This window comes from Dermacentor variabilis, unplaced genomic scaffold (genome assembly GCF_050947875.1).
Source record: "Dermacentor variabilis isolate Ectoservices unplaced genomic scaffold, ASM5094787v1 scaffold_12, whole genome shotgun sequence".
Classification (NCBI taxonomy): domain Eukaryota; kingdom Metazoa; phylum Arthropoda; class Arachnida; order Ixodida; family Ixodidae; genus Dermacentor; species Dermacentor variabilis.
Window position 1 is genome coordinate 27,860,254 of NW_027460280.1, and position 14,373 is coordinate 27,874,626.

The 14,373-nt window shown below is 43.6% G+C and overlaps 1 protein-coding gene across 1 annotated transcript in view; it reads left to right on the plus strand.

The window, feature by feature from the left end:
• LOC142566031 (MICOS complex subunit MIC60-1-like) overlaps positions 1–14,373 on the plus strand; it is a 111,176-nt gene that overhangs the window by 42,045 nt on the left and 54,758 nt on the right. Inside the window, exons 8-10 of the mRNA XM_075676728.1 lie at positions 5,255–5,352; positions 8,391–8,526; positions 12,859–12,982. Of these exons, the coding sequence (XP_075532843.1) occupies positions 5,255–5,352; positions 8,391–8,526; positions 12,859–12,982 (358 nt within the window). The remainder of the gene's footprint in view (positions 1–5,254; positions 5,353–8,390; positions 8,527–12,858; positions 12,983–14,373) is intronic.

The window sequence follows — 14,373 nt, forward strand, 5'->3', positions numbered from 1 at the left end:
TGCCGACTTTTCACGCAAGAAGCCGGTTTTGGTGACTCTAACATGGCGACCATGTCCTGTAGGTGTTCACCGAACATATTCGGTAAAGAGATAACGTCTAAATCATTCTGTGCTTTCTGTTTGCCCAAGATTATTATTTATACAGTAAAAAACTTCCTTCGTTTTGAGAGAACTTATAGGAATGTCCAGGAGGGCTCCTGCATGGTGTTTTTATTGATTGCCGACAGCCAAACCTATGAGGAGCGCGCTGCCTTATCCCTCATACTACGCAAGCGAGGCGCTTCCGACAGACACTCCGTAAGTCCTTGCCCCCATTACTGGTTTAAAGTTTAATTAACAGCGCAAGGACACCAGAAGGGACAGAAGAGAGAATCGAGTGCTGACTTCCGACTGTTTTTGTTTTCAGAAGGAATCACTCTATATATAGTCACACAGAAGCACAACAGCCATGTGCAGAACACAGCGAAACAAAAAAAACAGAAAAATTCGGCATAGTGGTAGCTCGAGGTATCTCGTCTCCTTGTCAGTGAGAGTGACGGGGTGTACTGACACAATGATCCTTTAAACGTAAAATTTTTTCCACTTCGATTATCTTACACGTGCCACGATCTGTGTTTGGTGATGACAGCACACTGAATCTTGGGCTGCATACACACGTGCTGCAGTGGGCCATCCATATTTTGCACGGTCTACATTGTACATTTGTTCTTTCAGCCTTTCATTTATGCATTGGCCTGTCTGCCCGATGTAATATTTACCACAGGCCTGGGGAATCTCATATACTAAGTTATCCATATACTACGTTAATGCAAACTTGAAAGCATGTTTTACCAACAAGCCCAATCTTGCACCCACCTCAAGTGTACTGGGAAGCCTTCAGAGCTATTTCGCATGTGCCTGTGGTGATTTGAGCCCTTGGGGCCATTAAAGGGCATGCCTTAATTTTTTTTTTCCTGATGTTCTTGCAGCCTTTAGAGAGTCAGAAAAAGTGGATACTGACTTTATTCGGTATTCACACACCCCTAGTGATAATCTCAATAAGCTCAGTGAAAAGCACATTTACTGCGGGTACCTAGTAGCCTACATGTATGATGCATGTTCTGTGTTCAGCTAAGGTGCATGAAGCAAACATCCCTTGTAATGTCTCTAAACGTTGTGAAAGTTTCTAGTGCACAATGTTAATGTTGGTGGATATATAAAAAAAATGTTATGGCTATAAAAGTATCATGCATCTTTCAAATGCCACATACAGAGGTTTGTGTCTTCACTTGGTTTTTCAGGATTAAAGGTCTCCTGTAAAATTCCTGTTGTCATGATAATTGAGTGGTGCTGACGAAGTTTGTTTGGATGATGCCGGTTTGTGTAAGGAAATGAAATAAGGGGGTTTTTATGATAAACTCGGGAATTTGGCTTTTCTGAGCCATAGATGTCTTAATAATCTGTTGCCCTATGACAGTGTAGCTGTGTCCTTCGAGAAAGAACATCCCATTGATGAGTAAGCCAGTCAGGTAGGTCAACACAGAGGCAGAGAAAAGGGCATAGAGCAATGATGCTGAATTATTTTTGTGGCAGAAGGTTGCTCAAACGTTCTAAAGAAGCTAAAGAACAGGGGATCTCAAACTTCCTGGCCTTGGGGAGCCCCACCAGCCTTCCTAAGGTGCTGCATAACCACTCCCTTCTCCTCTTTCTCCCAATGTGCTTATGCACGGACTCACTATAAGTATTAGAATTAAACAATCAAATGGCTACTAAGCATGGTATATTATGTAGAAGTGAGAACAAAAAAAAAGTGCACCAATTACTGGATCACTTAACACGGTAATCTGTGTGTGGCTCCGTGCCTATTATTGGTCAGTCTCTGGTTGCCTGTGGTGCATTTGGCATGCATAATGTCATACTTGCAGTTGGAAATTGCATTGAGTGAACTTCTTGTGGGATGGAGGTTTTTCTCTTCTACTTGTTGAAATAATTCTATATGCCCTCTTTACCATCTTGTTGGCCATCATGTGCAATAAGACCTTCAAATAAAATTTCACCAGGAATTCGGACGTCAGTTACCCAAACATGGTAGCCACATAAGTGAAGCAATAACCAGCTCTGCCACCGCATGAGCGTGTGACCTCCTACATTTGCAGTATGGTGTGCTATCTCATCTTAAAGACCATTGCTCTTGGCTAAGGAACTCGGGAAGTACATAGACAAGATTTTTCTTTCTTTGCACTCCACTATGCACACTGTATTTCAGCACATTTCAGCACATGTAAACGCTGTCCTTATGCAAACAGAGTGCCCAGTGGGCAAGAGTTTACATTATTCTTGTGCACAAATGACACAAGCCACTGATACTGCGGAATGGCCTTCGATGTGCAGTAGTCTTCCGTTGATTCTATTTAGGTTAATTCGAACCCAACCAAAGGTCTTGGCTAGTGCCAATTCATTTGTATGGACCCAAAAGTTTCGTTATTTCGATCCTAAAATAAGCTTTCATTCAACAATTCGAATTTGACCAGTTGGCATGCACACACCTGACCCTTTTGGTGACAGTGACAACTTTAGCGGCAGCATGTCTCAGTGAAGCTTAGGGAACAATGAATGAGATCTGCACACGTCATATCTCTTTGATAAAGCCTATTTTTGGCCTGCCCTAGGAAGATTTTTCAAACAATAATGGTAACTCACAATGTCCAATTGCATTATTTGCCTGATTCTAATGTGCACCTTTTTTTTTCCCATCAAATATTGGGCTGAAGATTGCCTGCGTGGCACGATCGGATTCAAAACCAAAACCACCTTCATGGCGTTTGTAGGCTTTACCGCATAATGCGGCTTTATTGCAGGAAAGCTGACTTTAGGAAAGCGGCTGTCATTGTGGAAGGGATATTAGACCCTTGCCCATTTTTATTACTGAAAGAACTGGTATGCTTCAAATTTCTACTTTGTTTAGGCGCTTTAATATAATTTCTAAGCTAGTTTCCTGCTTTAGACAAATGGAAATCAGGCACGCGTTTGGTTCATGGCCATGTTAGAATCAAGCAAATACTGCGAAATGAATTGATGTATTTTGGTGTTCTTATTGCGATCACAATTACATGAACACTCCAGGTGCATTTTGCTGTCATCATGATGTTCCTTATAAATTCCAAGGGTGATCATACCATCGCTGCGCATCGTATGCTGTATGTGTGAGCTAAAGCATGCGAGGGAAGCCGACGATCGCGGCTCAGTCTGGCGCACGCGAACGAGAAAGCGAAGAGCAAACACGCCATCTTCTGTCACGCTTAAGGCCTTGGGAGGATGGGAGGAAGGAGGGGGGGTGTCGTTGTGCTCTGGCAGAAACTGCACATTTCGCGACTGGGCGCAAGGGGAACTGACGATTGCCGTTCAGTTTTGCACGCCATATATGGAGGAACGTGGCGAGGCAGCGTGGGAAGTACGGGGGGCGGCGGGGAGGGGGCAGCTGTGACTACGCCAACAAGTGTGTACTTTGCACAGTCAGGCGCGGGCCGTATGTTGAAAAGGATCTCTAGACGGCTTTATGTGCGCTATGTTCTCACCACTCTTATGTGGAAGCGATAGACCACACAGTCACTTTGCTTGCTGCTGCTGCCGCATTTGCTCACACCAGCGTTATGCAGCAACTGTCCGCACTTATCGATTGTGATGTGTTTTTATGTTTGCTTGTGCGTGCTGACACCATGCTTGTTAATTCAGTTAGTAAACGAATGTTTCCAAGTTTATACTGCCTATAAAACCACTATCCTTACTTCGCATAGCTGTGTACTAATTTGCTATTGCAATCGATACTTCACCTTTTGGGTGAAACTGCAACTTATTTTGTGCATCTTATTTAATTGGACTCGCCAGGTAATTTGATGAATTTCGTTGGTCTCGTCACGGTCGACTTAACAAAAGTCAATTATACTGATCACAAAAGTAAACCTCAATGCCCGTATCGCCTGGCATGCAGTTACAGTAGTCTACAGTGGCACCTCTTCATGCATCGAAATGCACTGTCGTGTATTTCTGTTCCAGATAAGTAAAAACCAATGCAGTGTGGTAGTAAAGTAACCTTTCTATTAGAACTGTGCTGTGCCAACACGAGCATGTTTGTAGTGCAAATTGCGCACGAACGCGCCTTGCATTTAAAGGGCCAGTATTGACATCCTTCTGCATCAACAGGTGGAGTAGGCAAATGCCACTAAATTTGAAGTGGCCTTCATCTAGCAGAATTTCCAAGTTAATTCCCACTCATAGATTACAAACTTGCGTCATGAGCACAAATGAAAAATGTTCAACGCAGACGCTATGGACCTAGAGATATGCAGTGATGAGTTTTGTGCACCACTGCCATGTGTATCTCTTGCAATGACTACCAGAATGCTTATATGGCACCTCGTGGCTTTGTTAAATCTAAAATATACTGAAAGCTTCTCTAAATGGAGAAATTTTGGAATTTTTTTTAGGAAAATTGGTTTTGATTTCTTTTCTCATTCCCCATTTTAGGGTTCTGCTCTTACCCGTCATGGTGGCTTAGTGGCTATGGCATTGCACTGCTAAGCATGAGCTCGCAGAATCAAATTCAGGTGGTGGTGGTGGTTGCACTTCGATGATGTCAAAAATGCAAAAATGGCCGTGTGCCATGCATTGAGTACACGTTAAAGATCCCAAGGTGGTCAAAATTTCCAGAGTCCTCTACTACGGTGTGCCACATCATCAGATTGTGGTTTTGTCACGTAAAATCCCAGAATTCTGGTTCTGTGTGTGGAACTCTAGAATGCCATTTGTGGAACTCTTGGGTTCCATGAAACATAGTTTAAGAACCCCCTGCTGAAGAACAAAGGTATGTACTGCTGTTAATGAGACACAACAAAAAGCAAAGTGACCATAAAATATTTACGTCCCTGATGGATGCGTGTATCCAGTAATAAAAAAAAATGGAATGTCAATGCAGATGACACATCTTAATTGTGTTCCACGTTGCACCGATTTTTTTGTAAACAGAACCAAGCTAATAACTTTCGAAGGGCATGTGTCCTGAAGTGAATGGTGTGACAGAGGATGCTCGCACTGTAGTGTGCACTGCGCGTTTGCATATACCATCTCAGATGTTGCTTCATCTCTCCATTATAAGGCACTGACATGCAAAATTTGTGTATGAAAAGTGCCATGTCTCACATAGTCATTGGTGTTAACTAGCACACAGCTCTTTTGTGCTTCGAATGGAAAGCTGAAAATAGTATTCATTGCTTTGCAGGATAATGAAGACCAATACATGTGGGATGAAGCTTTGCAAGCCAAAGAGGCGAAGTTGGCCGCTGTGCAAAAGGCTGCTTTGAAGAGTGAACATGCATGGTGAGGGCATGAGTTCTGACTGTGTGGTAAACAGGGCATGATTCCTCAGTAGATTTCTTTTTAACTCTATAATGCTGGAATTGGGAATGAATGTCACAATTAAATTCTTTGCATATCTTTCTATATCACTTAGCGTCTGTAGTCTCAAATAACATCGACAGCTTTCACAGCAATAACATGTTAGCGGCACACTTGCAGCAGAAACACAGCATTGGCTTGTGATAATGGGGGGGGGGGGGAGGGAGATTGAAGAAAAAGACCTGGAAGGTTAAAAGGCATGTGCTGGTTTAGCATAATAAACAAAACAAGTAAAAATGACCTGCTGGTTATGCAATTCAAAGGTAAAAAACAAGCTTTTAAGAAAGGAGGAACACGTGGCAGTCACACGTTAGATACGGGACCTTTTCCTGAGCCTCCTTCGAGTTCACCAGACCACATCAAATCGCGCCACAGCTAATTAAGGAGTGCAGAAGCACATCTACCCCGTTCTCGAGGCGCGGCACGTGCAAACGAGTTGGCGTCCCCCACCTCGTGCGCCGCAGGTGGAGCTATTCACTGCTTGACTCTTCCCGAAAGTGTAGCGGGAGCCTGGCACGGTTCCAGGTAACGCAGGTCCCGAGCAAAGCTGCTTTGCAGCACTGAAACGTCGCCCCCTTCTGCCCATTGTGACGGCGCTTGCAAGTCGGCAAGGCAATACCGCAGAGAGAAGTAAGCCCTCGGACAATTAATTGGAGCCCAAGGAGCGACCCTCTGCACCGAGTGTGACACAATCGCACGGGCGCCTGCCATTGGCCGAAAATGACGACACCTGAGCGGGCTCGCCGATTGGCCGAAAATGGCGTCACCTGAGCGGGCTCGCCGATTGGCCAAACGTGACGTGACTTCGAGACACCGAAAGGCTTAAAATTTAAGCCAGAGACCAGGAGCAGCAAGAGAGCATTCCTTCATTGATCTCTTTCGAGCTTCTTGCCACGGGCCGCAGCATTCGAGTTGCTGCCGGCCCGTAATGACTTTATGACTGTTAATTTCTTTCTACTCCCACTGTAAATAATGTAAATAAACCTCCAGTTTTCATCTCAAAGTCCTCCTCAACCTCGGCCAACTCCCGCACCCAACGGCAAGGTCCACAATCTGGGGGACAGCAAGTGGTATTGTCCTCCAGATCCAACAATCTGCACTACAGTTACAGCGGATCTGCATACAACTTACTTTTGGAAATAAGACTTCTCACGTATGGTCTACCTGCAGGGTGTCTACCAACCAGGAAAATCTGGAATTCTCAGGGATATTGAGTAGTCTGGAAAAACTCATGGAAAACTCAGGGAATTTGTGCCTCTATCAGGAAAATTAGCTGTAACATTATTGAAAGGGTCGAAAGTCGCGGTAATGCTGGCTCGAGTAACAGACAGGAATTGTAATGAATCTTTTTGACGTCCTGTCGTCGGCTGGAGGAGTTGCCAGTGTAGTCAACGACCGACTTTCCGGATTCCCGATAATTTGGACAGCTTCACGGCACCACCACATACCCCATAGAGCCAATGTATCAGAACATCTGAAATTTCGGACACAAGAACTCTTCGCCGTCCGATTTTCCGGACCTTTTGCCGTGACCGTAGGTCCAAAACAGCATTAATCAAAGCCACCACTGCTGCCATATTGATTGCCTCGCTGCCTCAAACCGGCTCTCTCGCACGCAGATATGCTGGCAGCCGTAGCCACCACTGCGGCAACGCTAGGTCTTGCTGCTTCGATGTTCCCTATGAAGCTTCTTGTCTGTGAGCACTGTGGTTTTTATTGAAAGAATTCGCTGCTGTCAGCAATGGCACGGACTCCGCCTTTTCAGTCCTCACGATTGGCTTAGAAGATTAGAAAGCGCGATGCGTTGCATAATGCCGGTTCTCGAAAGTCAGCTTCGCCTCCGTACATTAATGTTACTTGGGGAAGCATACGCAAAAGTATTGCAGTGAAGCATAAGCGTGGGAAAGGGCTATTGCCACGGGACACAGTATGTATTCCTTAATTATACACGCGTGCACATGGTATTTCCTGTCACAGTATGAGCACGGATATGCCTAATACGTGTACCGACAGGACTTCAGAGCGTTTTGGAATGTGCCTGTGGCGGTTTGAGCCCCTAAGGGCTGTAAATGAAATGCCTTTATTTTTTCCAACTGGCTGATTTTTTTTACTTTTTCGCGGCCCCTAAGGAGTTTGAAAACTCAGACAAGGACTGTGCAACTGACCAAGAAGATGCTTCAAATGATTCGTGGGGCGAACGAGTGGCGGAAGGAGTACACGAACAGAAAGGACCTACGCATTGAGGAATGACCGGAAAAAGAAGCGTGCTGCCGCCATTTTGAAAGAGCTTAAGCTCAAAAACAGTGTTGGTTGATGCCGAGATACAATTGTCCCTCATCGAAACGAAAATAAACTCTTTAAAGCAGTGAAACACAACACTGAGGCGTCGTGCATGGGCTGAGAGTATGTCGGGACAGTTGAGGTTGACTTACGAGCTATTGAAAGAGAATCTCAGGTGTGAAAAAGTTCAGGCCTCATACCACTGAGCTTGCTATCAGTTGATAGAAATAGCTCATATTCGAAAATATTTGCTTTTATATGCATCTCGTTTTTTATTCGTATTTGAGAATGTCCGACTCGATTTGCAATTTTTTTCGAAGACATCTTATTTGCTGTGCATTTTACTAACCCCTCCCTTCTATTTTTTTTTGTTGAATAACATAAACACTACTCCTTAGTATTCAAATTGGATTAAGTTGTTTGATTTTTAAAATTTTTTAACATGCTTACTAGAGACCGACAGCATCGGTCGACATGGTGTCAGCCCATCTTGACATAAAACAAAGTGCTGTGCCACTCAGGAAATTTTCCAAATGCATGCAGAGAAAACCGGGAAACCTTGGGAAATTTGAAAATGTCAACTTGGTAGACAACCTGCACAAGTAGTTGTGCATTACTATGGCTGTTTGCTAGTATCTGCTTGTTTTGACCGTTCCATAGCATTACCTGTTAATTTTCAGGAAGTCCTTAGAAAACCTCCGTAGCACCATCAAGAAAGGACAAGAAAACAAGGAGACTCAAAATAACTTGGCAATCAGTCCAGCTGAACATGCTGCAACAGTTGCCAGAGACCAACTTCGAAATGCTGAGTCTGAGGTAAATGTTGGCATGCATAGCAACAGTGGTTGTCTTGTTGATTAATCCTAACTCAAAGCCTACTTGTGAATAATTTCTTGTTACAGGGATGCATTAGTCAGATTGTTTCTATTTATTTATTTATTTATTGCAAGTTCTTTATTGTACTATGCAGTGGCACCCACTGGTTATTTGTCCAGATAGCAGGATGTTTGTAAACATACACTGCTCAACAGTTGGCGCCACTGGATGTCACACCCCCTAAATCTTAAGCACTATGCATCCATTGCACTTAATGCAGTGGATGTACCCAATCCATTAATTTGTTTTTGAGCTGATTTCTTTGCAGGTGCCTTGCTATCATTATTTCAAGCATCAATTTTTCTTGCAGACTACTTGTGTGCATTAAAAACAGCTCTGTAGACAGGCATGTAATGATTATACGATGATGCTGGTTCCAAGATCGTGTATTGTATTCACATATTTATGTACTGTAGAATCTCGTTGATACGTGTTGAAAAAACTGCAAGAAGAAGCGTACTAACCGGGAAAGTGCATGATCCGAAGTAACTAAAAAATTTTGACAGACTCAACTATTGTTGACATCTACGTAATCCGAAGCGTCACGCAGATTGTTGTGGCATGAGAGGTTGATGCCTATCGAGTTGGCAGTGCTCCGGTTGCCTGAGACGCATTTTGTTTTTTTCCTATTGCGTGGCGTTTTAAGAGGGTGGTGGGAAACCAAAGCGAAATCTAGCTGGTGGGCAGTGCCGGATGCCGCCAAAGCGAAACGCGATGCCCACATTGCACCGCCTGCAGCAGGGAACAGCGGCGCGTTTCGATTATCGCCTACTAAAAGTGTGCAGTACTCTACCAATGACACTGTGCGCCACACGCTGTAAAATAAATAGGGGAAGATACGTATCACAATAGGTTTGGCGACGATAGCTGTGATTGTGGTGTGTGATGACCGGGGCGGAGATTTGCTGGTACCGGAATAAGAAAGAATAAGAAACTGTGCGCCGCACCCCGTCATTTTCATGCGGTACGGGTGGCTATATACTGTTCTCGATCACGCGCGCCTCGCACCTTTCCTTGTTCACATGAGATCTAGCGGCTGGAAAGCGCATATGATCACAGTCTACAGCAGGGAACGGCAGTGCATTTCAGTTATCGCAGATTAAACCCGCACGGTATGCTTCCGACAGCACCACACGCTGTGAAAGATAGGCGAAGATGTTTATCGCAATAGGATTGGTGGTGATAGCTGTAAGTGCCGCGTGCGATGGCCCTAGAGAAGATTTGCTGGTACCAAAATGTGAAACTGAGTGCATGCCGGCACTTTCACGGGAGATGGGTAGGCGAGTATTGCGATGAAGCTGCCGTGGCGGGCAGCTACATACTGTTCTGGATCGCACACGCCTCGCGCATTTTCTTGTTTACATGGTATCTAGCAGCCGGAGAATGTATCATATGATTGCAGTTTGGCAATGTACTGAACATTAGTGCTGAACAATTGTGTTTTCCGGGTACGTATTAACTGTAAAAAATGAGCGTAACTCTGTTGGGTCATTTTTAGTGTTCTTGATTGCGAACGTCGGCGCCGGGTAAACCTACGTAACGGGAACGTATCAATGAGGTTCTATTTTATAAGCTATCTTCACTCTCTTTGTTTAAACATGTGTAGGCAGTTTGTCAGGATCTAGGAAATGTTGGATTGCGTGCAGAGGAAACATCATCAACCTTGCTGAAGAACCACACAAACCATCTTTGAACGGGCATTTCTCATTCATAGTCTTCTGCACTCTCGAAAGTTTTGCTAATGCAGCATGGCCTTTGCATGCAATTGATTTTTCGGTTTCCTCTTCTGAAGCTGTGTTATGTTTCACTGTTAAGTGAAAGCTTACTAGTTCAAACCTCATGAATTCAATATTTTTTTATTTAGTTTGTACCAAAGGTGCTTCTGAGTTGCACAGAACTTGTTAATTTGAATGTAAAGTTGGTTAAGCTGTGAGTAATTTCAATTATGCGCTGCTGTGTGTCCATTTCTTGCTGCCCTTCGTACTAGACGTCCTTACAAATAACGCAGCCCTCACCCCCTTATACAGACATGTTATGGAAGGGTAGGCCAGAAACACTGGAGCCGTCACAGCTGTAATAGATGCCGATAGTTAATTTTCTTCATCAGTTGCGATGGTGAGCTTGCAGCAAGTTTGCACCAGTTCAAAACCATGCTGCTTTCTCAGGCATACTCGCATGCTTATGAGACACACTTATGTGACTAATTTATTTCGGACAAGCTATTATGCATGTGCGCTGCCGTAAATAACAGGCACAGTAAGACCACTTGCTTCAAGAACCGTGCTACACATTTTGTTGCTTGTAGAGCTGGAGCGGTGTGCAGGATTCCACTTTCTTCTGCAAAATGCTACGTCGGTCAAACTGGCTGGTGTTTAAGTGATAGGCAGAGAGTCAGGTGCAACACAGATGTGATTGCGGGTTCGGGACATTTGGCAGATCATTGCCATAGGTGCCAGTGCAGCCCCCCTTTTCGAAGCCACATTTGTTCTTGGCAAGTTAAAAAAAAAAAGTAGTAGGCTGTTATACCGTACTTACTCGCGTAATGATTGCACACCTGAATTTTGTCGTCAAAATTCGATGTTTCTTATTTCCCGTGTAATGGGGGGGGGTCTTGCCGCAGCGATATGTCGTGTGCCAAGTCTAGCTAATAACGATCGCGCTTGCCATCTGTCGAATGCTACGCGAGTGACTCTTCAAGACAAACCAAGCGGTCTGCACGCACCAAACATTCTTAAGTAGATGTCTCATTTCATTACTTTCATCACTTTCTGCACTTCCATGACTAAAAAAGGCTGCAACCAAACTTGCCTTTATTCTGTGTAGGCTTTATAATTGTTGTGGTCAACAACAACAAAAAAGGCGCCTTTCGATTCTTCTCATCTGCACTCGTGGGCACGCAACAAATCGCGAGCGGCAACGATAGTAGCCACGTTTACACTGATACGTTAAAAGTGTACCCTATTCATACGCCGACGCTTGTAACACAGCTAAGGTATTCACCCACCCTTAGCGAAAACGTGCCGTATTAGGATAGTAGTGAAGACAGATGCCGCAGTTTCCGCAGCATGCCGGCCATGTGTTTCTATGTCACTGGCAGCTAAGCGCGCCCATCTGTTTCTGTCCCCTCAAAGTGGACATGGCTACATTATTGCTGCAAACTTGCCGATATTCTTCATGCAACAATATTATTCATTACTGATAAGGAAGAAACTGTTTCAATGCACGTAATGTACTCGCGAGAAGAAAAAAAATTGCGTTCAAGGCGTTCGGCTTGCTCTGCCGGCCGCCATTTTTGTTTTGGTGTCCCACACTACATACAGCGGCAACCGCCTATTTGTTGACCTTTTGTCATCTCGCAGCAAACGCGGGCTGAAAAAAATTTTCTTTTCACAGGAAATTTAACTCGCGCAATAATCGCACCCCTGAATTTGCGTCAATTTTTTTTTTTTATAGAAAAGTGCGATTGTTATGCTAGTAAATATGGTATATGAAGCATTCTGCAAAAAGGGAGAGGGAAGTAATTGCATCAGCATCCCCTTAATCGGCATGACAGAGAAGGAGGTGGACTTCCTACATCAGGCTTTGTGATGACACGCGTGCACAGCAGTGTGGTCTTGCTTTTGCAAAGATATTTATTATTTATTTATTTATTTATTTATTTATTTATTTATTTGTTCTTTGTACACTCCTTCAAACCGTCAGTTGATAGTCCAGCATCTTTGTCTGCTTGCTTCCATTCCATTCCATTTTCTTTTTCTGCTGAAAATTTTTATGATGCAATTAACGCAGAAATAACTAGCAGAATTTTCAGCTCTAAATGACATTCTAATTAAGAAAATTTGATTGAAAATGTCAAACAATAGCTATTCGCATTCATGTTCTTTGTCTGGTAAGCGATTTGATATGCTCATTGCATGCTACAAAAGCAGTTATGTCTATTGGCTTGTGACAGTGATGCATTGTCAAAGTGAGGGAGAAGTACGGCTTATCTAATTGCAGACACATCATGTGATATAGATAAGAAGAGCTGTTCAGTGCTTCAAAGGAAAACACCAAATTACAACAATGCTTGCTAGTGCCTTTTCTGGTAGTTAGCTGCTGCACTTGACATTGTTTCATTGCAGATTTCATTGAGCAGCCAGGTGTTCGACATTAAAGTTATGTAGAAATGCACGATAACAAAGTTGGTTCTGTTGAATTCCCAGCACATCCATCAATAAACATTGATGCATCTTAAACATTCAACATTTTTCTACTGCCTTGTCTTTGCAGTCACGGTCAGCCAAAGAGGCTGCCAAAACTGCGAGCGACTACAAGGAGGCTGTTGAGAGGGCCAGACTTCATTTTCAGAAAGAGATTGAAGCTCTGCTTCCAGAGACTAAATTCAGTGAGCCAGGTTAGTAACTCTCATTGTAATGTACTTGGTTTTGATTTAATTCTTGAGTGTTAAATCTAAGGTATTTTTCTGATTTTCTCTTCAATGTTTGGGCAAATGCGAAGCTGTTGCCTGTGGAAGCTATGTTAAGGAGTGCGAATTCTGCACCGTTTGCACCATTTTGATATGCAATATGCTGCTCCAAGTTGTGCCTAAAGTGGAAAAATGACTTTTCACTATGCTGCACCACAACAAACAGCTTTGCATGCTTTGGCTCCAGCAGCATTCGGGGAAAGATAGCCAGGGTGGGGTGCAGGTTTTTGTCATTGATCTCGAAGTTAGTCTAGAAGGAACTTTTGTGTTCTGGCCGTCACTGGGCGTGAACAGCCACACCCAATCACTCAATGTGAACTCCAGATTTTGCGGTGCTTCTAGTGAGCCTTATGAGTAGCAAAGCAAAGTCAGTCACGTGGTTGTAGCATTTTTGTGGTCACATTGTTAGCGTGGTCCCTGTAGCCGCATTTTTCATTACCTGCACAGGGCATTACACACGTAGCTGGGCTCACTGTTACATTTTTCACTAGTTGATGCATATGCATCATTCCACAGGCGGAGAGTTTTCATTTTTCTGGGGGGGGGGGAGGTTTTGACCAGATTTCTGAACCCCCCCCCACACACACATATATATATATATATATATATATATATAATATTTCTTGCACTTGAAGAAACTTTGTGTGACCTCGAAAATTTGAGTGCTGAAGTGACGGCATTATATGAGTATATACAAGACCTCATAGTAGGAGACAGTTCAATTTCACAGCCTGAGGCCTCTCGGTGGTGTAATCATCCTTAGTGCAATTATCGCATACTTGGCTATCACTAATACTGCTTTGCCTTTCCTGTGAAACTGCAGCCTCTCTATCTCTTTTTGTGAGTCCGAGTATAAGCGCTGCTGCGCATGACTGCTATTGATTCTGATTTCGAGTGAATCCTGCTCGGCGTCATTTTGGTTACTGAGGAAATTGTAGTGTTCTCCAATTATCATGCGCCAAGGCTTTAGAAAAGAGCAGTTATGTTACTCGAAGAAAACCTAGTGCACATTGTTTGCAGTACAGGGAAGTAGCCGCCAGTAATTCTTTCGTTATTAAAATTTAATTCAGTAATTGCAATTAATTATCTTACTTGAGACCTACTGTCCTACTTTTCAATATGTCGATGAGGCATTTGCAGGCACCCCAAAATGACATCTAAATGCAGTGTTTTCAGCGACGTACTAATTGCGTACAATTTTTCCCGACTGGTAAAGAAACCCCACGAAATATGAAAAATACCATGTGGCCGCGCTCCCACCCACATTATAAAGCAACTTCCTCAAATAAGCTGACTGAAAGCAACTGCTTTGCCTGTCA